The sequence below is a fragment of the Panulirus ornatus genome, chromosome 53 (genome assembly GCF_036320965.1).
Source record: "Panulirus ornatus isolate Po-2019 chromosome 53, ASM3632096v1, whole genome shotgun sequence".
In the NCBI taxonomy this organism is placed as follows: domain Eukaryota; kingdom Metazoa; phylum Arthropoda; class Malacostraca; order Decapoda; family Palinuridae; genus Panulirus; species Panulirus ornatus.
The window spans coordinates 13,841,376-13,867,867 of NC_092276.1; the positions used below are offsets into that span (position 1 = coordinate 13,841,376).

The 26,492-nt window shown below is 42.5% G+C and overlaps 1 protein-coding gene across 1 annotated transcript in view; it reads right to left on the bottom strand.

Annotated features, from left to right (window-relative positions):
* Window positions 1-26,492, bottom strand: part of LOC139765246 (probable methylmalonate-semialdehyde/malonate-semialdehyde dehydrogenase [acylating], mitochondrial) — a 70,743-nt gene that overhangs the window by 23,723 nt on the left and 20,528 nt on the right. Inside the window, exons 3-5 of the mRNA XM_071692583.1 lie at window positions 24,118-24,267; window positions 20,277-20,355; window positions 86-240 (exon numbers count right to left, since the gene is read on the bottom strand). Of these exons, the coding sequence (XP_071548684.1) occupies window positions 86-240; window positions 20,277-20,355; window positions 24,118-24,267 (384 nt within the window). The remainder of the gene's footprint in view (window positions 1-85; window positions 241-20,276; window positions 20,356-24,117; window positions 24,268-26,492) is intronic.

Consider the following 26,492-nt stretch of genomic DNA (forward strand, 5'->3'; position numbering starts at 1 on the left):
TCATTCCTAACACACAGATAAGCAATCCAATGCACTTGACTCAGATGTTAAAAGTATGAGTCATAAATCAACAAAGGCTACCTACCCAAAGAGGTATCATTGCAGGAAAATTGAATGGAGCAATGCCTGCACACACCCCTAGTGGTACACGATATGAATGGGCATCCATGTCACGAGCAATACCTGGCATTGTCTCCCCAAGCTGCAAGCTGGTAATACTACAACAGTGTTCTACGACCTCTGAAAGTACATAAATTCACTCAATCAAAATTCAGAAGGAAATATAAGAATAAACCTCAATCATTTAAAAGAAAAAAAGCTTTACAGAATGAAAAGCTTATTTTGATATCAGTATGATGAAATGCCTCTGTGACCTATCAGTATCTAGCAACAGAAACATGCAGTGAAAAAAAAACAACTAAAATAAAAAAAAAGGCACCCCTTCCTCAATTGCCAGGCTGCAGAACAACAGCCAGGGAATACTGATTTATTTGCCTTATCTTGCAGAATATAAGGAGTTTGGACCCAACAATCATTTTACCATTTTCATCAAGAAAAAGACATCTAAAAAATAAAACTATAAACATAAAAATTCTGTATTTTGGTTTCCTTTAAAGTTTATCTATATATTTACATTCACATTTTTTCTAAAATCTCTCCAATACTTTCATTTTTTCCATTGTTATTAAATTATTCATATTTGACTCTGACAGTCCAAAATGCTTTGTGGAAGATTTTAAGAGTATATGGTATGGGAGGTAAGTTGCTAGAAGCAGTGAAAAGATTTTACCAAGGATGTAGGGCATGTGTACAAGTAGTCAGTTTGCAGCAGGAGTACATGATGTCTCCATGGGTACGGAGGTGAATGCAAGAGTTTTGGAGAAAGGGGCAAGTATGCAGTCTGTTGTGGATGAGAGGGCTTGGGATGTGAGTCAGTTGTTTGCTGATGATACAGCACTGGTGGCTGATTCAGGTGAGAAACTGTAAAGGTTGGTAACTAACTTTGGGAAAAGTGTGTGAAATGAGAAAGTTGAGAGTATTTGTGAATAAGAGCAAGGTTATTAGGTTCAGTAGGGTGAGGTGAAAGTTAATTGGGAGGTAAGTTTCAATGGAGAAAAACTGGAGCAAGTGAAGTGTTTTAGAAATCTAGGAGTGGACTTAGCAGCAAATGGAACCACAGAAGCAGAAGTGAGTCACAGGGTGGGGGAGGGGATGAAGGATCTTGAAGCATGGAAGAATATGTGGAAGGCGAGAACATTGTCTCGTAAAGCAAAAATGCATATATCTGAAGGAACAGTGGTACCAACAATGATATACGGTTGTAAGGCATGGGCGATAGATAGGGTTGTGCGGAGCAGGGAGGATGTGCTAGAAATGATATGTCTGAGACAATATGTGGGGTGAGGTGGTTTGATTAAGTAATGAATGGGTAAGAGAGATGTGTGGTAATAAAAAGAGTGTCATTGAGAGAGTAGAAGACAGTGTGTTGAAATGGTTTGGTCACATGGAGAGAATGAGTGAGGAAAGATTGAAAAAGAGGATATATATGTGTCAGAGGTGAAGGGAACAAGGAGAAACGGGAGCCCAAATTGGAGGTGAAAGGATGGAGGGAAAAAAATTTTGAGTGCTTGCTTTGTCGCTGTCTCCTGCTTTAGCGAGGTAGCGCAAGGAAACAAACGAAAGACTGGCCCAACCCACCCATTTACACATGTATATACATACATGTCCACACATGCAAATATACATACCTATACATCTCAACGTGTACATATGTATACACACACAGAATATATAGCCGTCATGTAATAATGCACCGAAACCAAAGCTACCTTTCCACAACCAGGCCACACAAAACTTTCCATGGTTTACCTCAGACGCTTCACATGCCCTGGTTCAATCCATTAACAACACGTCGACCCCGGTATACCACATCGTTACAATTCACTCTATTCCTTGCATGCCTTTCACTCTCCTGCATGTTAAGGCCCCAATCACTCAAAATCTTTTTCACTCCATCTTTCCACCTCCAATTTGGTCTCCCACTTCTCTTCATTCCATCCACTTCTGACACATATATGCTCTTGGTCAATCTCTCCTCACTCTTTCTCTCCATGTGACCAAACCATTTCAAAACACCCTCTTCTGCTCTCTCAACCACACTCTTTTTATTACCACACATCTCTCGTATCCTTTCATTACTTACTCGATCAAACCAAGTCACACCACATATTGTCCTCAACTTCTCATTTCCAACACATCCACCCTCCTCCACACAACTCTAACTATAGCCCATGCCTCGCAACCATATAACGTGGCTGGAACCACTATTCCTTCAAACATACCCATTTTTGTGTTCCAAGATAACATTCTCAACTTCCACACATTTTTACACCCTCCCAGAACTTTCGCCCCCTCCCCCACCCTATGATTCACTTCCGCTTCCATGGTTCCATCCGCTGCCAAATCCACTCCAAGATATCTAAACCACTTCACTTACTCAAGTTTTTCTCCATTCAAACTTACCTCCCAACTGACTTGTCATTCAACCCTACTGTACCTAATATCCTTGCTCTTATTCACATTTACTCTCAGCTTTCTTCTTTCACACACTTTACCAAACTCAGTCACCAGCTTCTCCTGTTTCTCACCCAAATCAGCCACCAGCGCTGTATCATCAGCGAACAACAACTGACTCACTTCCCAAGCTTTCTCATCCACAACAGGCTGCATACTTGCCCCTCTTTCCAAAACTCTTGCATTCACCTCCCTAACAACCCCATCCATAAACAATTTAAACAAACATGGAGACATCAGGCACCTCTGCCAAAAAGAACATTCACTGAGAACTAATCACTTTCCTCTCTTCCTACATGCACACATGCCTTACATCCTCGATAAAAACTTTTCACCGCTTCTAACAACTTACCTCCCACACCATATATGCTTAATACCTTCCACAGAGCATCTCCATCAACTCTATCATATGCCTTCTCCAGATCCACAAATGCTACATACAAATCCATTTCCTTTTCTAAGTATTTCTCACATACATTTTCAAAGCAAACACCTGATCCACACCTCCTCTACCACTTCTGAAAACACACTGCTATTCCCCAATCTGATGCTCTGTACATGCCTTCACCCTCTCAATCAATACCCTCCCATACCCAGGAATACTCAACAAACTTATACCTCTGCAATTTCAGCACTCACTGCTTCCCTAAATACATTCCATTCCTCCCCCACTACCCTTACCTCGTTTGTTCTCACCTTTTTCCATTCTGTACTCAGTCTCTCCTGGTACTTCCTCAGACAAGTCTCCTTCCCAAGCTCACTTATTCTCACCACTCTCTTCAGTCTAACATTCTCTCTTCTTTTCTGAAAACCTCTACAAATCTTCAACTTCGCCTCCACAAGATAGTGATCAGACATCCCTCCAGTTGCACCTCTCAGCACATTAACATCCAAAAGTCTCTCTTTCACACGCCTATCAATTAACACGTAATCCAATAACACTCTCTGGCCATCTCTCCTACTTATATATGTATAGTTATGTATATCTCTTTTCCAACCAGGTATTCCCATTGACCAGTCCTTTTTCCAGTACATAAATCTACAAGCTCTTCACCGTTACCATTTACAACACGGAACACCCCATGTATATCAATTATTCCTGCAACTCCCACATTACTCACCTTAGCATTCAAATCACCCATCACTATAACCCGGTCTCGAGCATCAAAACTACTAACACACTCACTCAGCTGCTCCCAAAACACTTAATGTTTTATATCCCGAGGGATATATATATATGTATGTATTTATTTATTTATTTTCCTTTGTCGCTGTCTCCCGTGTTAGCGAGGTAGCGCAAGGAAACAGACGAAAGAATGGCCCAACCCACCTACATACACATGTATATTCATACACGTCCACACACGCACATATACATACCTATACATCTCAACGTATACATATATATACACACACAGACAAATACATATATACACATGTACATAATTCATACTGTCTGCCCTTATTCATTCCCATCGCCACCCCACCACACATGAAATAACAACACCCTCCACCCTCATGTGTGCGAGGTAGCGCTAGGAAAAGACAATAAAGGCCCCATTCGTTCACACTCAGTCTCTAGCTGTCATGTAATAATGCACCGAAACCACAGCTCCCTTTCCACATCCAGGCCCCACAGAACTTATCATGGTTTACCCCAGATGCTTCACATGCCCTGGTTCAATCCACTGACAGCACGTCAACCCCGGTATACCACATCGTTCCAATTCACTCTATTCCCTGCAAGCCTTTCACCCTCCTGCATGTTCAGGCCCCAATCGCTCAAAATCTTTTTCACTCCATCCTTCCACCTCCAATTTGGTCCCCCACTTCTCCTCGTTCCCTCCACCTCTTACACATATATCCTCTTTGTCAACCTCTCCTCACTCATTCTCTCCATGTGACCAAACCATTTCAAAACACCCTCTTCTGCTCTCTTAACCACACTCGTTCTATTACCGCACATCTCTCTTACCCTACTATTACTTACTCGATCAAACCACCTCACACCACATATTGTCCTCAAACATCTCATTTCCAGCACAACCACCCACCTCCGCACAACTCTATCCATACCCCACACCTCGCAACCATACAATATTGTTGGAACCACTATTCCTTCAAACATACCAATTTTTGCTTTCCGAGATAATGTTCTTGACTTCCACACATTCTTCAACGCTCACAGAATTTTTGCCCCCTCCCCCACCCTATGACTCACTTCCGCTTCCATGGTTCCATCCGCTGCCAAATCCATTCCCAGATATCTAAAACACTTCACACTTCCTCCAGTTTTTCTCTGTTCAAACTTACCTCGCAATTGACTTGACCCTCAACCCTACTGTACCTAATAACCTTGCTCTTATTCACATTTACTCTCAGCTTTCTTCTTTCACACACTTTACCAAACTCAGTCACCAGCTTCTGCAGTTTCTCACATGAATCAGCCACCAGCGCTGTATCATCAGCGAACAACAACTGACTCACTTCCCAAGCTCTCCCATCCACAACAGACTACATACTTGCCCCCCTTTCCAAAACTCTTGCATTCACCTCCCTAACAACCCCATCCATATGCAAATTACACAACCATGGAGATATCACACACCAATGCTGCAAACCTACATTCACTGAGAACCAATCACTTTCCTCTCTATCTACACATACACATGCCTTACATCCTCGATAAAAACTTTTCACTGCTTCTAACAACATGACTCCAACACCATATATTCTTAATACCTTCCACAGAGCATCTCTATCAACTCTATCATATGCCTTCTCCAGATCCATAAATGTTACATACAAATCCATTTGCTTTTCTAAGTATTTCTCACTTACAATCTTCAAGGCAAACACCTGATCCACATCCTCTACCACTTCTGAAGCCAGACTGCTCTTTCCCAATCTGATGCTTTGTACATGCCTTCACCCTCTCAATCAATACCCTCCCATATAATTTACCAGGAATACTCAACAAACTTATACCTTTGTAATTTGAGCACTCACCTTTGTCCCCTTTGCCTTTATACAAGGGCACAATGCAAGCATTCCACCAATCCTCAGGCACCTCACCATGAATCATACAGACTCACCTTTGTCCCCTTTCCCTTTATACAATGGCACAATGCAAGCATTCCACCAATCCTCAGGCACCTCACCATGAATTATACATACATTAAATAACCTTACCAACTAGTCAACAATACAGTCACCCCCTTTTTCAATAAATTCCACTGCAATACCATCCAAGCCCGCTCCCTTGCCAGCTTTCATCTTCCGCAAAGCTTTTACTACCTCTTCTCTGTTTACCAAATCATTTTCCCTAACCCTCTTACTTTGCACACCACCTCTACCAAAACACCTTATATCTGCCACTCTATCATCAAACACATTCAACAAACCTTCAAAATACTCACTCCATCTCCTTCTCACATCACCACTACTTGTTATCACCTCCCCATTAGCCCCCTTCACTGAGGTTCCCATTTGTTCCCTTGTCTTATGCACTTTTTTTACCTCCTTCCAAAACATCTTTTTATTCTCCCTAATATTTAATGATGCTCTCTCACCCCAACTCTCATTTGCCCTCTTTTTCACCTCTTGCACCTTTCTCTTGACCTCCTGCCCCTTTCTTTTATACATCTCCCACTCATTTGCATTATTTCCCTGCAAAAATCGTCCAAATGCCTCTCTCTTCTCTTTCACTAATAATCTTACTTCTTCATCCCACCACTCACTACCCTTTCTAATCTGACCACCTCCCACGCTTCTCTTGTCACAAGCATCTTTTGCGCAAGCCATCACTGCTTCCCTAAGTACATCCCATTCCTCCCCCACTCCCCTTACCTCCAATTCTGTACTCAGTCTCTCCTGGTACTTCGTCACACATGTCTCCTTCCCAAGCTCACTTACTCTCACCACTCTCTTCACCCCAACATTCTCTCTTCTTTTCTGAAAACCTCTACAAATCTTCACCTTTGCCACCACAAGATAATGATCAGACATCCCTCAAGTTGCACCTCTCAGCACATTAACATCCAAAAGTCTCTCTTAAGGGCGCCTATAAATTAACAGGTAATCCAATAATGCTCTCTGGCCATCTCTCCTACTTACATACGTATACTTATGTATATCTCTCTTTTTAAACCAGGTATTCCCAATCACCAGTCCTTTTTCAGCACATAAATCTACAAGCTCTTCAACATTTCCATTTACAACACTGAACACCCCATGTATACCAATAATTCCCTCAACTGCCACATTACTCACCTTTGCATTCAAATCACCCATCACTAATACCCGGTCTCGTGCATCAAAACTACTAACACACTCATTAAGCTGGTCCCAAAACACTTGCCTCTCATGATCTCTCTTCTTATGCCCAGGTGCATATGCACCAATAATCACCCATCTCTCTCCATCAACTTTCAGTTTTACCCATATCATTCTACAATTTACTTTCTTACACTCTATCACATACTCCCACCACTCATGTTTCAGGAGTAGAGCTACTCCTTCCCTTGCTCTTGTCCTCTCACTAACACCTGACTTTACTCCCAAAACATTCCCAAACCACTCTTCCCCTTTACCCTTGAGCTTTGTTTCACTCAAAGCAAGAACATCCAGGTTCCTTTCCTCAAGCATACTAACTATCTCTCCTTTTTTCTCATCTTGGTTACATCCACACACATTTAGACACCCCAATCTGAGCCTTCGAGGAGGATGAGCACTCCCCGCGTGACTCCTTCTTCTGATTCCCCTTTTAGAAAGTGAAAATACAAGGATGGGAGGGTTTCTAGCCCCCCCGCTCCCATCCCCTTTAGTCACCTTCTATGACACATGAGAAATGCGTGGGAAGTATTCGTTCTCCCCTATCCCCAGGGATATATACCACTTCTGAAACCACACTGCTCTTCCCCAATCTGATGCTCTGTACATGCCTTCACCCTCTCAATCAATACCCTCCCATATACTTTACTAGGACTACTCAAAAAACTTATACCTCTGTAATTTGAGCACTCACTCTCATCCCCTTTCCCTTTGTACAATATGCACTATGCAAGCATTCCTCCAATCCTCAGGCACCTCACCATGAATCATACATACATCAAATAACCTTACCAACCAGTTGACAATACAGGCACCCCCTTTTTCAATAAATTCCACTGCAATACCATCCAAACCCGCTGCCTTGCCGGCTTTCATCTTCCGCAAAGGTGTATGCTTTGAAGAATGTATGTGAGAAATACTTAGAAAAGCAAATGGATTTGTATGTAGCATTTATGGATTTGGAGAAGGCAAATGAGAGAGTTGATAGAGATGCATTGTGGAAGGTGTTAAGAATATATGGTGTGGGAGGCAAGTTGCTAGAAGCAGTGAAAAGTTTTTATCAAGGATGTAAGGCATGTGTACGTGTAGGAAGAGAGGAAAGTGATTGGTTCTCAGTGAATGTAGGTTTGTGGCAGGGGTGTGTGATGTCTCCATGGTTGTCTAATTTGTTTATGGATGGGGTTGTTAGAGAGGTGAATGCAAGAGTTTTGGAAAGAGAGGCAAGTATGCAGTCTGTTGTGGATGAGACAGCTTGGGAAGTGAGTCAGTTGTTGTTCGCTGATGATACAGTGCTGGTGGCTGATTCATGCAAGAAACTGCAGAAGCTGGTGACTGAGTTTGGCAAGGTGTGTGAAAGGAGAAAGTTGAGAGTAGATGTGAATAAGAGCAAGGTTATTAGGTACAGTTGGGTTGAGGGTCAAGTCAATTGGGAGGTAAGTTTGAATGGAGAAAAACTGAGGAAGTGAAGTATTTTAGATATCTGGGAGTGGATTTGGCAGTGGATGGAACCATGGAAGCAGAAGTGAATCATAGGGAGTGGGAGGGGGCGAAAATTCTGGGAGCGTTGAAGAATGTGTGGAAGTCGAGATCATTATCTCAGAAAGCAAAAATGGGTATGTTTGAAGGAATAGTGGTTCCAACAATGTTGTATGGTTGCGAGGCGTGGGATATGGATAGAGTTGTGTGCAGGAGGGTGGATGTGCTGGAAATAAGATGTTTGAGGACAATATGTGGTGTGAGGTGGTTTGATCGAGTAAGTAATGTAAGGATATGAGAGATGTGTGGTAATAAAAAGAGTGTGGTTGACAGAGCAGATGAGGGTGTTTAGAAATGGTTTGGTCACATGGAGGGAATGAGTGAGGAAAGATTGACCAAGAGGATGTATGTGTCAGAGGTGGAGGGAACGAGGAGAAGTGGGAGACCAAACTGGAGGGGAAAAGATGGAGTGAAAAAGATTTTGAGTGATCGGGGCCTGAACATGCAGGAGGGTGAAAGGCGTGCAAGCAATAGAGTGAATTGGAACGATGTAGTATACCGGGATCGACGTGCTGTCAGTAGATTGAACCAGGGCATGTGAAGCGTCAGGGGTAAACCATGGAAAGTTGTGTGGGGCCTGGATGTGGAAAGGGAGCTGTGGTTTCGGTGCAATATTACATGAGAGCTAGAGACTGAGTGTGAACGAATGGGGCCTTTGTTCTCTTTTCCTAGCGCTACCTCGCACACAAAGGGGGGAGGGGGTTGTTATTCCAAGTGTGGCGAGGTGGCGATGGGAATGAATAAAGGCAGACTGTATGAATTATGTACAGGTGTATATATGTATATGTATGTGTGTGTATACATATGTATACATTGAGATGTATAGGTATGTATATTTGCTTGTGTGGACTTGTATGTATATACATGTGTATGTGGGTGGGTTGGGCCATTCATTCGTCTGCTTCCTTGTGCTACCTCGATAACGCGGGAGACAGCGACAAAGCAAAATAAATGAATAAATAAATGAATATATAAATATATATATATCCCTGGGGAGAGGGGATTAAGAATACTTCCCACGTATTCCCTGCGTGTCGTAGAAGGCGACTAAAAGGGGAGGGAGCGGGGGGCTGGAAATCCTCCCCTCTTGTTTTTTTTTTTAATTTTCCAAAAGAAGGAACAGAGGGGGCCAGGTGAGGATATTCCAAAAAAGGCCCAGTCCTCTGTTCTTAACGCTACCTCGCCAACGCGGGAAATGGCAAATAGTTTAAAAGAAAAGAAAAAAAAATATATATATATCCCTGGGGATAGGGGATTAAGAGTACTTCCCACGTATTCCCTGTGTGTCGTAGAAGGCGACTAAAAGGGGAGGGAGCGGGGGGCTGGAAATCCTCCCCTCTCGTTTTTTTTTCTTTTTAATTTTCCAAAAGAAGGAACAGAGAATTGGGCCAGGTGAGGGTATTCCCTCAAAGGCCCAGTCCTGTTCTTAACGCTACCTCGCTAATGCGGGAAATGGCGAATAGTTTGAAAGAAAAGAATATATATATATATATATATATATATATATATATATATATATATATATATATATATATATAAAATTGGTATACATGGGGTGTTCAGTCTTGTAAATGGAAAAGGTGAAGAGGTTGTAGATTTTTTTTTTTCTTTTTTTTTTGCTTTGTCGCTGTCTCCCACGTTTGCGAGGTAGCGCAAGGAAACAGACGAAAGAAATGGCCCAACCCACCCCCATACACATGTATATACATACGTCCACACACGCAAATATACATACCTACACAGCTTTCCATGGTTTACCCCAGACGCTTCACATGCCCCGATTCAATCCACTGACAGCACGTCAACCCCGGTATACCACATCGATCCAATTCACTCTATTCCTTGCCCTCCTTTCACCCTCCTGCATGTTCAGGCCCCGATCACACAAAATCTTTTTCACTCCATCTTTCCACCTCCAATTTGGTCTCCCTCTTCTCCTCGTTCCCTCCACCTCCGACAAATATATCCTCTTGGTCAATCTTTCCTCACTCATTCTCTCCATGTGCCCAAACCATTTCAAAACACCCTCTTCTGCTCTCTCAACCACGCTCTTTTTATTTCCACACATCTCTCTTACCCTTATGTTACTTACTCGATCAAACCACCTCACACCACACATTGTCCTTAAACATCTCATTTCCAGCACATCCATCCTCCTGCGCACAACTCTATCCATAGCCCACGCCTCGCAACCATACAACATTGTTGGAACCACTATTCCTTCAAACATACCCATTTTTGCTTTCTGAGATAATGTTCTCGACTTCCACACATTCTTCAAGGCTCCCAGAATTTTCGCCCCCTCCCCCACCCTATGATCCACTTCCACTTCCATGGTTCCATCCGATGCCAGATCCACTCCCAGATATCTAAAACACTTCACTTCCTCCAGTTTTTCTCCATTCAAACTCACCTCCCAATTGACTTGACCCTCAACCCTACTGTACCTAATAACCTTGCTCTTATTCACATTTACTCTTAACTTTCTTCTTTCAAACACTTTACCAAACTCAGTCACCAGCTTCTGCAGTTTCTCACATGAATCAGCCACCAGCGCTGTATCATCAGCGAACAACAACTGACTCACTTCCCAAGCTCTCTCATCCCCAACAGACTTCATACTTGCCCCTCTTTCCAAAACTCTTGCATTCACCTCCCTAACAACCCCATCCATAAACAAATTAAACAACCATGGAGACATCACACACCCCTGCCGCAAACTTACATTCACTGAGAACCAATCACTTTCCTCTCTTCCTACACGTACACATGCCTTACATCCTCGATAAAAACTTTTCACTGCTTCTAACAACATGCCTCCCACATCATATATTCTTAATACCTTCCACAGAGCATCTCTATCAACTCTATCATATGCCTTCTCCAGATCCATAAATGCTACATACAAATCCATTTGCTTTTCTAAGTATTTCTCACATACATGGTATACATGGGGTGTTCAGTGTTGTAAATGGAAATGGTGAAGAGCTTGTAGATTTATGTGCTGAAAAAGGACTGATGATTGGGAATACCTGGTTTAAAAAGCGAGATATACATAAGTATACTTATGTAAGTAGGAGAGATGGCCAGAGAGCGTTATTGGATTACGTGTTAATTGACAGGCGCGCGAAAGAGAGACTTTTGGATGTTAATGTGCTGAGAGGTGCAACTGGAGGGATGTCTGATCATTATCTTGTGGAGGCTAAGGTGAAGATTTGTATAGGTTTTCAGAAAAGAAGAGTGAATGTTGGGGTGAAGAGGGTGGTGAGTAAGTGAGCTTGGGAAGGAGACTTGTGTGAGGAAGTACCAGGAGAGACTGAGTACAAAATGGAAAAAGGTGAGAACAATGGAAGTAAGGGGAGTGGGGGAGGAATGGGATGTATTTAGGGAATCAGTGATGGATTGCGCAAAAGATGCTTGTGGCATGAGAAGAGTGGGAGATGGGTTGATTAGAAAGTGTAGTGAGTGGTGGGATGAAGAAGTAAGAGTATTAGTGAAAAAGAAGAGAGAGGCATTTGGACGATTTTTGCAGGGAAAAAATGCAACTGAGTGGGAGATGTATAAAAGAAAGAGACAGGAGGTCAAGAGAAAGGTGCAAGAGGTGAAAAAAAGGGCAAATGAGAGTTGGGGTGAGAGAGTATCATTAAATTTTTGGGAGAATAAAAAGATGTTCTGGAAGGAGGTAAATAAAGTGCGTAAGACAAGGGAGCAAATGGGAACTTCAGTGAAGGGTGCAAATGGGGAGGTGATAACAAGTAGCGGTGATGTGAGAAGGAGATGGAGTGAGTATTTTGAAGGTTTGTTGAATGTCTTTGATGATAGAGTGGCAGATATAGGGTGTTTTGGTCGAGGTGGTGTGCAAAGTGAGAGGGTTAGGGAAAATGATTTGGTAAACAGAGAAGAGGTAGTAAAAGCTTTGCGGAAGATAAAAGCCGGCAAGGCAGCAGGTTTGGATGGTATTGCAGTGGAATTTATTAAAAAAGGGGGTGACTGTATTGTTGACTGGTTGGTAAGGTTATTTAATGTATGTATGACTAATGGTGAGGTGCCTGAGGATTGGCAGAATGTGTGCATAGTGCCATTGTACAAAGGCAAAGGGGATAAGACTGAGTGCGCAAATTACAAAGGTATAAGTTTGTTGAGTATTCCTGGTAAATTATATGGGAGGGTATTGATTGAGAGGGTGAAGGCATGTACAGAGCATCAGATTGGGGAAGAGCAGTGTGGTTTCAGAAGTGGTAGAGGATGTGTGGATCAGGTGTTTGCTTTGAAGAATGTATGTTAGAAATACTTAGAAAAGCAAATGGATTTGTATGTAGCATTTATGGATCTGGAGAGGGCATATGATAGAGTTGATAGAGATGCTCTGTGGAAGGTATTAAGAATATATGGTGTGGGAGGCAAGTTGTTAGAAGCAGTGAAAAGTTTTTATCGAGGATGTAAGGCATGTGTACGTGTAGGAAGAGAGGAAAGTGATTGGTTCTCAGTGAATGTAGGTTTGCGGCAGGGGTGTGTGATGTCTCCATGGTTGTTTAATTTGTTTATGGATGGGGTTGTTAGGGAGGTGAATGCAAGAGTTTTGGAAAGAGGGGCAAGTATTAAGTCTGTTGGGGTTGAGAGAGCTTGGGAAGTGAGTCAGTTGTTGTTCGCTGATGATACAGCGCTGGTGGCTGATTCATGTGAGAAACTGCAGAAGCTGGTGACTGAGTTTGGAAAAGTGTGTGGAAGAAGAAAGTTAAGAGTAAATGTGAATAAGAGCAAGGTTATTAGGTCCAGTAGGGTTGAGGGTCAAGTCAATTGGGAGGTGAGTTTGAATGGAGAAAAACTGGAGGAAGTGAAGTGTTTTAGATATCTGGGAGTGGATCTGGCAGCAGATGGAACCATGGAAGCGGAAGTGGATCATAGGGTGGGGGAGGGGGCGAAAATCCTGGGGGCCTTGAAGAATGTGTGGAAGTCGAGAACATTATCTCGGAAAGCAAAAATGGGTATGTTTGAAGGAATAGTGGTTCCAACAATGTTGTATGGTTGCGAGGCGTGGGCTATGGATACAGTTGTGCGCAGGAGGATGGATGTGCTGGAAATGAGATGTTTGAGGACAATGTGTGGTGTGAGGTGGTTTGATCGAGTGAGTAACATAAGGGTAAGAGAGATGTGTGGAAATAAAAAGAGCGTGGTTGAGAGAGCAGAAGAGGGTGTTTTGAAGTGGTTTGGGCACATGGAGAGGATGAGTGAGGAAAGATTGACCAAGAGGATATATGTGTCAGAGGTGGAGGGAACAAGGAGAAGAGGGAGACCAAATTGGAGGTGGAAAGATGGAGTGAAAAAGATTTTGTGTGATCGGGGCCTGAACATGCAGGAGGGTGAAAGGAGGGCAAGGAATAGAGTGAATTGAAGCGATGTGGTATACCGGGGTTGACGTGCTGTCAGTGTATTGAAGCAGGGCATGTGAAGCGTCTGGGGTAAACCATGGAAAGCTGTGTAGGTATGTATATTTGCGTGTGTGGACGTATGTATATACATGTGTATGGAGGGGGGTTGGGCCATTTCTTTCGTCTGTTTCCTTGTGCTACCTCGCAAACGCGGGAGACGGCGACAAAGTATAATAAAAAAAAAAAGCGAGATATACATAAGTATACGTATGTAAGTAGTAGAGACGGCCAGAGAGCGTTATTGGATTACGTGTTAATTGACAGGCGCGTGAAAGAGAGACTTTTGGATGTTAATGTGCTGAGAGGTGCAACTGGAGGGATGTCTGATCATTATCTAGTGGAGGCTAAGGTGAAGATTTGTATGGGCTTTCAGAAAAGAAGAGTGAATGTTGGGGTGAAGAGGGTGGTGAGAGTAAGTGAGCTTGGGAAGGAGACTTGTATGAGGAAGTACCTGGAGAGACTGAGTACAGAATGGAAAAAGGTGAGAACAATGGAAGTAAGGGGAGTGGGGGAGGAATGGGATGTATTTAGGGAAGCAGTGATGGATTGCGCAAAAGATGCTTGTGGCATGAGAAGAGTGGGAGGTGGGTTGATTAGAAAGGGTGGTGAGTGGTGGGATGAAGAAGTAAGATTATTAGTGAAAGAGAAGAGAGAGGCATTTGGACGATTTTTGCAGGGAAAAAATGAAATTGAGTGGGATGTATAAAAGAAAGAGACAGGAGGTCAAGAGAAAGGTGCAAGAGGTGAAAAAGAGGGCAAATGAGAGTTGGGGTGAGAGAGTATCATTAAATTTTAGGGAGAATAAAAAGATGTTCTGGAAGGAAGTAAATAAAGTGCGTAAGAAAGGGAGCAAATGGGAACTTCAGTGAAGGGCGCAAATGGGGAGGTGATAACAAGTAGTGGTGATGTGAGAAGGAGATGGAGTGAGTATTTTGAAGGTTTGTTGAATGTGTTTGATGATAGAGTGGCAGATATGGGGTGTTTTGGTCGAGGTGGCGTGCAAAGTGAGAGGGCTAGGGAAAATGATTTGGTAAACAGAGATGAGGTAGTAAAAGCTTTGCGGAAGATGAAAGCCGGCAAGGCAGCAGGTTTGGATGGTATTGCAGTGGAATTTATTAAAAAAGGGTGTGATTGTATTATTGACTGGTTGGTAAGGTTATTCAACGTTTGTATGGCTCATGGTGAGGTGCCTGAGGATTGGCGGAATGCGTGCATAGTGCCATTGTACAAAGACAAAAGGGATAAGAGTGAGTGCTCAAATTACAGAGGTATAAGTTTGTTGAGAATTCCTGGTAAATTATATGGGAGGGTATTGATTGAGAGGGTGAAGGCATGTACAGAGCATCAGATTGGGGAAGAGCAGTGTGGTTTCAGAAGTGGTAGAGGATGTGTGGATCAGGTGTTTGCTTTGAAGAATGTAAGTGAGAAATACTTAGAAAAGCAAATGGATTTGTATGTAGCATTTATGGATCTGGAGAAGGCATATGATAGAGTTGATAGTGATGCTCTGTGGAAGGTATTAAGAATATATGGTGTGGGAGGCAAGTTGTTAGAAGCAGTGAAAAGTTTTTATCGAGGATGTAAGGCATGTGTACGTGTAGGAAGAGAGGAAAGTGATTGGTTCTCAGTGAATGTAGGTTTGCGGCAGGGGTGTGTGATGTCTCCATGGTTGTTTAATTTGTTTATGGATGGGGTTGTTAGGGAGGTGAATGCAAGAGTTTTGGAAAGAGGGGCAAGTATGAAGTCTGTTGGGGATGAGAGAGCTTGGGAAGTGAGTCAGTTGTTGTTCGCTGATGATACAGCGCTGGTGGCTGATTCATGTGAGAAACTGCAGAAGCTGGTGACTGAGTTTGGTAAAGTGTGTGAAAGAAGAAAGTTAAGAGTAAATGTGAATAAGAGCAAAGTTATTAGGTACAGTAGGGTTGAGGGTCAAGTCAACTGGGAGGTAAGTTTGAATGGAGAAATACTGGAGGAAGTAAAGTGTTTCAGATTTCTGGGAGTGGATCTGGCAGCGGATGGAACCATGGAAGCAGAAGTGGATCATAGGGTAGGGGAGGGAGAGAAAATCCTGGGAGCCTTGAAGAATGTGTGGAAGTCGAGAACATTTTCTCGGAAAGCAAAAATGGGTATGTTTGAAGGAATAGTGGTTCCAACAATGTGGTATTGTTGCGAGGCGTGGGCTATGGATACAGTTGTGCGCAGGAGGATGGATGTGCTGGAAATGAGATGTTTGAGGACAATGTGTGGTGTGAGGTGGTTTGGTCGAGTAAGTAACGTAAGGGTAAGAGAGATGTGTGGAAATAAAAAGAGCGTGGTTGAGAGAGCAGAAGAAGGTGTTTTGAAATGGTTTGGGCACATGGAGAGAATGAGTGAGGAAAGATTGACCAAGAGGATATATGTGTCGGAGGTGGAGGGAACGAGAAGTGGGAGACCAAATTGGAGGTGGAAAGATGGAGTGAAAAAGATTTTGTGTGATCGGGGTCTGAACATGCAGGAGGGTGAAAGGAGGGCAAGGAATAGAGTGAATTGGATCGATGTGGTATACCGAGGTTGACGTGCTGTCAGTGGATTGAATCAGGGCATGTGAAGCGTCTGGGATAAACCATGGAAAGCTGTGTAGGTATGTATATTTGCGTGTGTGGACGTATGTTAATACATGTTTATGGGGGTGGGTTGGGCCATTTCTTTCGTCTGTTTCCTTGCGCTACCTCGCAAACGCGGGAGACAGCAAAAAAAAAAAAAATATATATATATATATATATACACGGGAGACGGCTATTAAGTATAATGAACAAATATATATATAAATATATATGAATATATACATATATATATATATACATACATATACATATATATATACATATATATGAAAGGAAGCTCAAGGGTAAAGGGGAAGAGTGGTTTGGGAATGTCTTGGGAGTAAAGTCAGGGGTTAGTGAGAGGACAAGAGCAAGGGAAGGAGTAGCAGTACTCCTGAAACAGGAGTTGTGGAAAGTATGTGATAGAATGTAAGAAAGTAAATTCTCGATTAATATGGGTAAAACTGAAAGTTGATGGAGAGAGATGGGTGATTATTGGTGCATATGCACCTGGGCATGAGAAGAAAGATCATGAGAGGCAAGTGTTTTGGGAGCAGCTGAATGAGTGTGTTAGTGGTTTTGATGCACGAGACCGGGTTATAGTGTTGGGTGATTTGAATGCAAAGGTGAGTAATGTGGCAGTTGAGGGAATAATTGGTATACATGGGGTGTTCAGTGTTGTAAATGGAAATGGTGAAGAGCTTGTAGATTTATGTGCTGAAAAAGGTTTGGTGACTGGGAATACCTGGTTTAAAAAGTGAGATATACATAAGTATACGTATGTAAGTAGGAGAGATGGCCAGAGAGCGTTATTGGATTACGTGTTAATTGACAGGCGCGCGAAAGAGAGACTTTTGGATGTTAACGTGCTGAGAGGTGCAACTGGAGGGATGTCTGATCATTATCTTGTGGAGGTTAAGGTGAAGATTTGTATGGGTTTTCAGAAAAGAAGAGTGAATGTTGGGGTGAAGAGGGTGGTGAGAGTAAGTGAGCTTGGGAAGGAGACTTGTGTGAGGAAGTACCAGGAGAGACTGAGTACAGAATGGAAAAAGGTGAGAACAATGGAAGTAAGGGGAGTGGGGGAGGAATGGGATGTATTTAGGGAATCAGTGATGGATTGCGCAAAAGATGCTTGTGGCATGAGAAGAGTGGGAGGTGGGTTGATAAGAAAGGGTAGTGAGTGGTGGGATGAAGAAGTAAGATTATTAGTGAAAGAGAAGAGAGAGGCATTTGGACGATTCTTGCAGGGAAAAAATGAAAATGAGTGGGAGATGAATAAAAGAAAGAGACAGGAGGTCAAGAGAAAGGTGCAAGAGGTGAAAAAGAGGGCAAATGAGAGTTGGGGTGAGAGAGTATCATTAAATTTTAGGGAGAATAAAAAGATGTTCTGGAAGGAGGTAAATAAAGTGTGTAAGAAAGGGAGCAAATGGGAACTTCAGTGAAGGGCGCAAATGGGGAGGTGATAACAAGTAGTGGTGATGTGAGAAAGAGATGGAGTGAGTATTTTGAAGGTTTGTTGAATGTGTTTGATGATAGAGTGGCAGATATATGGTGTTTTGGTCGAGGTGGTGTGCAAAGTGAGAGGGTTAGGGAAAATGATTTGGTAAACAGAGAAGAGGTAGTAAAAGCTTTGCGGAAGATAAAAGCCGGCAAGGCAGCAGATTTGGATGGTATTGCAGTGGAATTTATTAAAAAAGGGGGTGACTGTATTATTGACTGGTTGGTAAGGTTATTTAATGTATGTATGACTCATGGTGAGTTGCCTGAGGATTGGCGGAATGCGTGCATAGTGCCATTGTACAAAGGCAAAGGGGATAAGAGTGAGTGCTCAAATTACAGAGGTATAAGTTTGTTGAGTATTCCTGGTAAATTATATGGGAGGGTATTGATTGAGAGGGTGAAGGCATGTACAGAGCATCAGATTGGGGAAGAGCAGTGTGGTTTCAGAAGTGGTAGAGGATGTGTGGATCAGGTGTTTGCTTTGAAGAATGTATGTGAGAAATACTTAGAAAAGCAAATGGATTTGTATGTAGCATTTATGGATCTGGAGAAGGCATATGATAGAGTTGATAGAGATGCTCTGTGGAAGGTATTAAGAATATATGGTGTGGGAGGCAAGTTGTTAGAAGCAGTGAAAAGTTTTTATCGAGGATGTAAGGCATGTGTACGTGTAGGAAGAGAGGAAAGTGATTGGTTCTCAGTGAATGTAGGTTTGCGGCAGGGGTGTGTGATGTCTCCATGGTTGTTTAATTTGTTTATGGATGGGGTTGTTAGGGAGGTGAATGCAAGAGTTTTGGAAAGAGGGGCAAGTATGAAGTCTGTTGGGGATGAGAGAGCTTGGGAAGTGAGTCAGTTGTTGTTCGCTGATGATACAGCGCTGGTGGCTGATTCATGTGAGAAACTGCAGAAGCTGGTGACTGAGTTTGGTAAAGTGTGTGAAAGAAGAAAGTTAAGAGTAAATGTGAATAAGAGCAAGGTTATTAGGTACAGTAGGGTTGAGGGTCAAGTCAATTGGGAGGTGAGTTTGAATGGAGAAAAACTGGAGGAAGTGAAGTGTTTTAGATATCTGGGAGTGGATCTGGCAGCGGATGGAACCATGGAAGCGGAAGTGGATCATAGGGTGGGGGAGGGGGCGAAAATTCTGGGAGCCTTGAAGAATGTGTGGAAGTCGAGAACATTATCTCGGAAAGCAAAAATGGGTATGTTTGAAGGAATAGTGGTTCCAACAATGTTGTATGGTTGCGAGGCGTGGGCTATGGATAGAGTTGTGCGCAGGAGGATGGATGTGCTGGAAATGAGATGTTTGAGGACAATGTGTGGTGTGAGGTGGTTTGATCGAGTAAGTAACGTAAGGGTACAGAGAGATGTGTGGAAATAAAAAGAGCGTGGTTGAGAGAGCAGAAGAGGGTGTTTTGAAATGGTTTGGGCACATGGAGAGAATGAGTGAGGAAAGATTGACCAAGAGGATATATGTGTCGGAGGTGGAGGGAACGAGGAGAAGAGGGAGACCAAATTGGAGGTGGAAAGATGGAGTGAAAAAGATTTTGTGTGATCGGGGCCTGAACATGCAGGAGGGTGAAAGGAGGGCAAGGAATAGAGTGAATTGGAGCGATGTGGTATACAGGGGTTGACGTGCTGTCAGTGGAGTGAATCAAGGCATGTGAAGCGTCTGGGGTAAACCATGGAAAGCTGTGTAGGTATGTATATTTGCGTGTGTGGACGTGTGTATGTACATGTGTATGGGGGGTGGTTGGGCCATTTCTTTCGTCTGTTTCCTTGCGCTACCTCGCAAACGCGGGAGACAGCGACAAAGTATAAAAAAAAAAAAAAAAAAATATATATATAATGTGTGTGTATATGAGTGGATGGGCCATTCTTCACCTTTTCCTGATGCTACCTTGCTGATGTGGGAAACAGCAATTAAGCATAATAAAATATGAATAAATATTCATTAAGATCTTGTGTATTAAAAGAGACAAACTTAAAGTTCAACTAAGTTTCTAGGTCATTATCACAGGTTAATTTATTGGCAGCATGCTGATATATCAAAATGATAGTAAATACAAATATTTAAAATTCATGGCTTTTCTTTAATCTTAAAATCATTTGAAACCTTTGTACATAATTGTCAGTTTGGTTTCCTATTTACACATTCTTTAAAGCAAGTTATCACTCTGAGCTAGAGGAAAAAATCATCAAATTCAAAATCATTCATAATCAGTATTTTAGTGACAAATATGTTAGCAAAAAAAGGGCACTTTGCCAGTTGGATGAAGCCCTAGTAAAGTGAGATCAGAAGAACTTCCAACAAAATATGACTTACGGAGGCCTCTCATGACATCTCCTTCTGCATCAATAAGAGTTTTGCCCTGCTCTAATGTGATGGCCTTTGCCAGTTCATGCTGAAAGAAATAATGACTGCGTAATTACACACTCCAAGCGTAACTTTCTTTATCCAGTAACAACAATGAAACCTCAATAGCACTTTATCAATAACCTTCTCTTATTTATTCAAACTCATCCGAATATACAAAGGAAATCAGTAGTAACCATCTACTGGAGAAATATCTATATGGCATTTATGGTAACATCCTTGTTCAGTTCAATTTCAGAATATAATGCTGTGACTTTAACAATAGTCTTATGGAACTCTTAACATTATATCCACTTCAGTAAATCTTATTTCACTGTGATAAAAGCAGACATACAAATAACAAAGGAAATAAACCAAGCTGGAATCAAATAGTTCAAACATTAGAGACATAAAATCAAAATATAAGAAAGTTAAGTGTAAATGGATTTGTATGTAGCATTTATGGATCTGGAGAAGGCATATGATAGAGTTGATAGAGATGCTCTGTGGAAGGTATTAAGAATATATGGTGTGGGAGGCAAGTTGTTAGAAGCAGTGAAAAGTTTTTACCGAGGATGTAAGGCATGTGTACGTGTAGGAAGAGAGGAAAGTGATTGGTTCTCAGTGAATGTAGGTTTGCGGCAGGGGTGTGTGATGTCTCCATGGTTGTTTAATTTGTTTATGGATGGGGTTGTTAGGGAGGTAAATGCAAGAGTCCTGGAAAGAGGGGCAAGTATGAAGTCTGTTGGGGATGAGAGAGATTGGGAAGTGAGTCAGTTGTTGTTCGCTGATGATACAGCGCTGGTGGCTGATTCATGTGAGAAACTGCAGAAGCTGGTGACTGAGTTTGGTAAAGTGTGTGGAAGAAGAAAGTTAAGAGTAAATGTGAATAAGAGCAAGGTTATTAGGTACAGTAGGGTTGAGGGTCAAGTCAATTGGGAGGTGAGTTTGAATGGAGAAAAACTGGAGGAAGTGAAGTGTTTTAGATATCTGGGAGTGGATCTGTCAGCGGATGGAACCATGGAAGCGGAAGTGGATCATAGGGTGGGGGAGGGGGCGAAAATTTTGGGAGCCTTGAAAAATGTGTGGGTCGAGAACATTATCTCGGAAAGCAAAAATGGGTATGTTTGAAGGAATAGTGGTTCCAACAATGTTGTATGGTTGCGAGGCGTGGGCTATGGATAGAGTTGTGCGCAGGAGGATGGATGTGCTGGAAATGAGATGTTTGAGGACAATGTGTGGTGTGAGGTGGTTTGATCGAGTAAGTAACGTAAGGGTAAGAGAGATGTGTGGAAATAAAAAGAGCGTGGTTGAGAGAGCAGAAGAGGGTGTTTTGAAATGGTTTGGGCACATGGAGAGAATGAGTGAGGAAAGATTGACCAAGAGGATATATGTGTCGGAGGTGGAGGGAACGAGGAGAAGAGGGAGACCAAATTGGAGGTGGAAAGATGGAGTGAAAAAGATTTTGTGTGATCGGGGCCTGAACATGCAGGAGGGTGAAAGGAGGGCAAGGAATAGAGTGAATTGGAGCGATGTGGTATACAGGGGTTGACGTGCTGTCAGTGGATTGAATCAAGGCATGTGAAGCGTCTGGGGTAAACCATGGAAAGCTGTGTAGGTATGTATATTTTGCGTGTGTGGACGTGTGTATGTACATGTGTATGGGGGGGGGTTGGGCCATTTCTTTCGTCTGTTTCCTTGCGCTACCTCGCAAACGCGGGAGACAGCGACAAAGTATAAAAAAAAAAAAAAAAAAAAAAAAAAAAGAGTAAATGTGAATAAGAGCAAGGTTATTAGGTACAGTAGGGTTGAGGGTCAAGTCAATTGGGAGGTGAGTTTGAATGGAGAAAAACTGGAGGAAGTGAAGCGTTTTAGATATCTGGGAGTGGATCTGTCAGCGGATGGAACCATGGAAGCGGAAGTGGATCATAGGGTGGGGGAGGGGGCGAAAATTTTGGGAGCCTTGAAAAATGTGTGGAAGTCGAGAACATTATCTCGGAAAGCAAAAATGGGTATGTTTGAAGGAATAGTAGTTCCAACAATGTTGTATGGTTGCGAGGCGTGGGCTATGGATAGAGTTGTGCGCAGGAGGATGGATGTGCTGGAAATGAGATGTTTGAGGACAATGTGTGGTGTGAGGTGGTTTGATCGAGTAAGTAACGTAAGGGTAAGAGAGATGTGTGGAAATAAAAAGAGCGTGGTTGAGAGAGCAGAAGAGGGTGTTTTGAAATGGTTTGGGCACATGGAGAGAATGAGTGAGGAAAGATTGACCAAGAGGATATATGTGTCGGAGGTGGAGGGAACGAGGAGAAGAGGGAGACCAAATTGGAGGTGGAAAGATGGAGTGAAAAAGATTTTGTGTGATCGGGGCCTGAACATGCAGGAGGGTGAAAGGAGGGCAAGGAATAGAGTGAATTGGAGCGATGTGGTATACAGGGGTTGACGTGCTGTCAGTGGATTGAATCAAGGCATGTGAAGCGTCTGGGGTAAACCATGGAAAGCTGTGTAGGTATGTATATTTGCGTGTGTGGACGTGTGTATGTACGTGTGTATGGGGGTTGGGCCATTTCTTTCGTCTGTTTCCTTGCGCTACCTCGCAAACGCGGGAGACAGCGACAAAGTATAAAAAAAAAAAAAAAAAAAAAAACCCTACCTATTCTATTCTATTATACTTTGTCGCTGTCTCCCGCGTTAGCGAGGTAGTGCAAGGAAACAGACGAAAGAATGGCCCAACCCACCCACATGCACATGCATATACATACACGTCCACACACGTACATATACATACCTATACATTTCAACATATACATACACATGCAGACATATACATATATACACAAGTACATAATTAATACTTGCTGCCTTTATTCATTCCTGCCGCCACCCCGCCACACATGAAATGATAACCACCTCCCCCCGCATGCGTGCGAGGTAGCGCTAGGAAAAGACAACAAAGGCCACATTCGTTCACACTCAGTCTCTAGCTGTCATGTATAATGAACCAAAACCACAGCTCCCTTTCCACATCCAGGCTCCACAAAACATTCCATGGTTTACCCCAGGCGCTGGTTCAATCCTCTGACAGCACGTCAACCCCGGTATACCACATCGTTCCAATTCACTCTATTCCTTGCACGTCTTTCACCCTCCTGCATGTTCAGGCCCCAATCGCTCAAAATCTTTTTCACTCCATCTTTTCACCTCCAATTTGGTCTCCCACTTCTCCTCATTCCCTCCACCTCTGACACATGTATCCTCTTTGTCAATCTTTCCCCACCCATTATCTCCATGTGACCAAACCATTTCAAAACACCTTCTTCTGCTCTCTCAACCACACTCTTTTTATTACCACACATCTCTCTTACCCTTTCGTCACTTACTCGATCAAACCACCTCACATCATATACTGTCCTCAAACATCTCATTTCCACACCTCACAACCATATAACATTGATGGAACCACTATTCCTTCGAACATACCCATTTTTGCTTTCCGAGATAATGTTCTTGTCTTCCACACATTTTGAAGCACTCCCAGAACTTTCACCCCCTTGCCACCCTGTGACTCACTTCCACTTCCATGGTTCCATCTGCAGCCAAATCCACTCCCAGATATCTAACACACTTCACTTCCTCCAGTTTTTCTTCATTCAAACTTACCTCCCACTTGACTACAAGTACTTCCAAATATTTTCACAATGAAACAAATTAATATATAAGACTTGTTGTGACTGCAGGTTAAGGAAAGCAATAAAATGGAAGTGGACATATGGTATGGACATCTGAACATGTCTCAGATTTTCATACTCACAATATTCTTTTTGATGATCTCCTGATACTTGAACATGACCTGCTGGCGTGTGAGAACAGAAGTTTCTGACCAACTTTTGAAGGCCACTTTTGCAGCATCAACAGCTGCCTGCATCTCATTTTGGGTTGTCTTAGGTACTCGGGTCACAACCTAAAAGAATAACGTCACATTCCTACACAAAAAATCTATTTATGACATTCACATTATTTAATGTCATACAATAGGATGAGTGACATACAATCTCCCTTAGATAAAGAATTTTTCACATTTTCCATTCTCCACAGCCTCTCTTTATCACACACATGCTTAACCATTATATCCTTATTTCTTAACTTTGCGCCTCCCCATTACATAACACTATCCCACCCACTCTTTCATCACATCACTTAATGTTTTTGTCAATCTACCAAAATCAATTCTTTAATCATGCTTTTAGGGAACTTAACCATCTCAGTTGGCCAAAAGATCTGCGACAAGAAAATGGCACTGTCTATATACATTTAATCACCATTTCCACATTTGTGAGGTGGCACTAGGAACAAACAAAGAAACGTCATATCTGCTCATATCCTTTCTCTTGCTGTCACTTGTAATGCATCAAAACCACAGCTCCCTTTCACACCCAGGTCCCACAGACCTTTCCATGGTTTACCCCAGATGATTAATATGCCCTCATCCAGTCCAATGACAACACTCCGACCCAGTATACCACATTGTTCCAATTCACTCTATCCCATGCATGCTTTTCATCCTCTTACATGTTTAGGCCTGGTCACTCAAAATCTTTTTATTCTATCCTTCCATCTCCATTTTGGTCTCTACAATCTCCTTGTTTCCTCCACTTCTGACACATATAGCCTCTCTGTCAAACATTCCTCATTCATTCTCTCCAGATATCCAAACCATTTCAGCACATCCTCTTCTGCTCTCTCGACCAAACTCTTTTCGTTACCATACATCTCTTACTCTTTCACTACTTGATTGATAAAACCTCCTCACACCACATACTATCCTCAAATATTTCACTTCCAATGCATCCATCCTCTTCCACACAGCCTTATCTATCACCCATGCCTCACATCCATATAATGTTGATGGGTTTATTATTCCTTCAAACAAACCCATTTTTGCCCACTCCCAGATAACTTTCACTCCACACATTCTTCCTCCAATTTTTCTCCATTCAAACTCACACCCCAATCAACCTGTCCTAACCAGTTCTTCAACCCTGCTAAGCCTTAGTTACATTCACATTCACTCTCAACATTCTCCTTTCACACATTCTTCCCACCAGTCAGTCACCAGCTTCTGCAGTTTGTCAATCAAATCTGCCACCAGCACTCTATCATCAGCAAACAAATGATTCACTTTCCAAGCCCTCTCAACCACCAAAGACAGCATACTCGCCCCTCTCTCTAAGACTCTCGCATTTACCTCCCTCACCTACCCATACATAAACAAACTGAACAACCATGGTAACACCACACACCCCTGCCACAGACCAACCTTCAATAGAAACCATTCACTCTCCTCTCTTCCAACCTGTACACAAGCTTTCAACCCTCAATAAAAACTTCTCATTGATTCTAGCAGGTTTCCTCCTACACCCTTTATTCTTAAGACCTTCCACAAAGCATCTCTATCAACCCAATCATATGCTTTCTCCAGATCCATAAATGCCACATACAAGTCCATCTGTTTTTCTAAGTATTTCTCACATACATTCTTTAAAACAAACACCTGATCCACACATCCTCTACCACTTCTGAAACCACACCAATCCCTCCCAATCTGATACTCAGTACATGCCTTCACCCTCTCAATCAATAACCTCCCATACAACTTACCAGGTATACTCAACAAACTTATGCCTGTGTAGTTTAAACACTCACTTTGTCCCCCTTATCTTTATACAATGGCACCATACATGCATTCTGCCAATTCTCAGGCACCTCACCATGATCCAACATACACTGAAAATCCTTGCCAACCAAGCAACAACAGCATCACCCCCTTTCTGAATAAATTCAACAGCAATACCATCCACTCCAGCCCCCTTGCCGCATTTCGTATTACACAAGGCTTTCACCACCTCTTCTCTCTTCACCAAACCACTCACCATGACTCTTTCACTTTGAATAACACTCTGATACAAACATCCTACATCTGCCACTATTATCAAACACATTCACCGGTCCTTCAAAATATTCACTCCATCTCCTCTTCACTTCATTACCACCAGTTAACACTTCCCCTTTTGCCCCCTTCACCTATGTTCCCATTTGTTCTCTTTTCTTTTGCACATTATCTTCCTCCTCCATAAACATCCTACTCTCCCTAAAGTTACTGAAACTCACTCATCCCAACTTTCATTT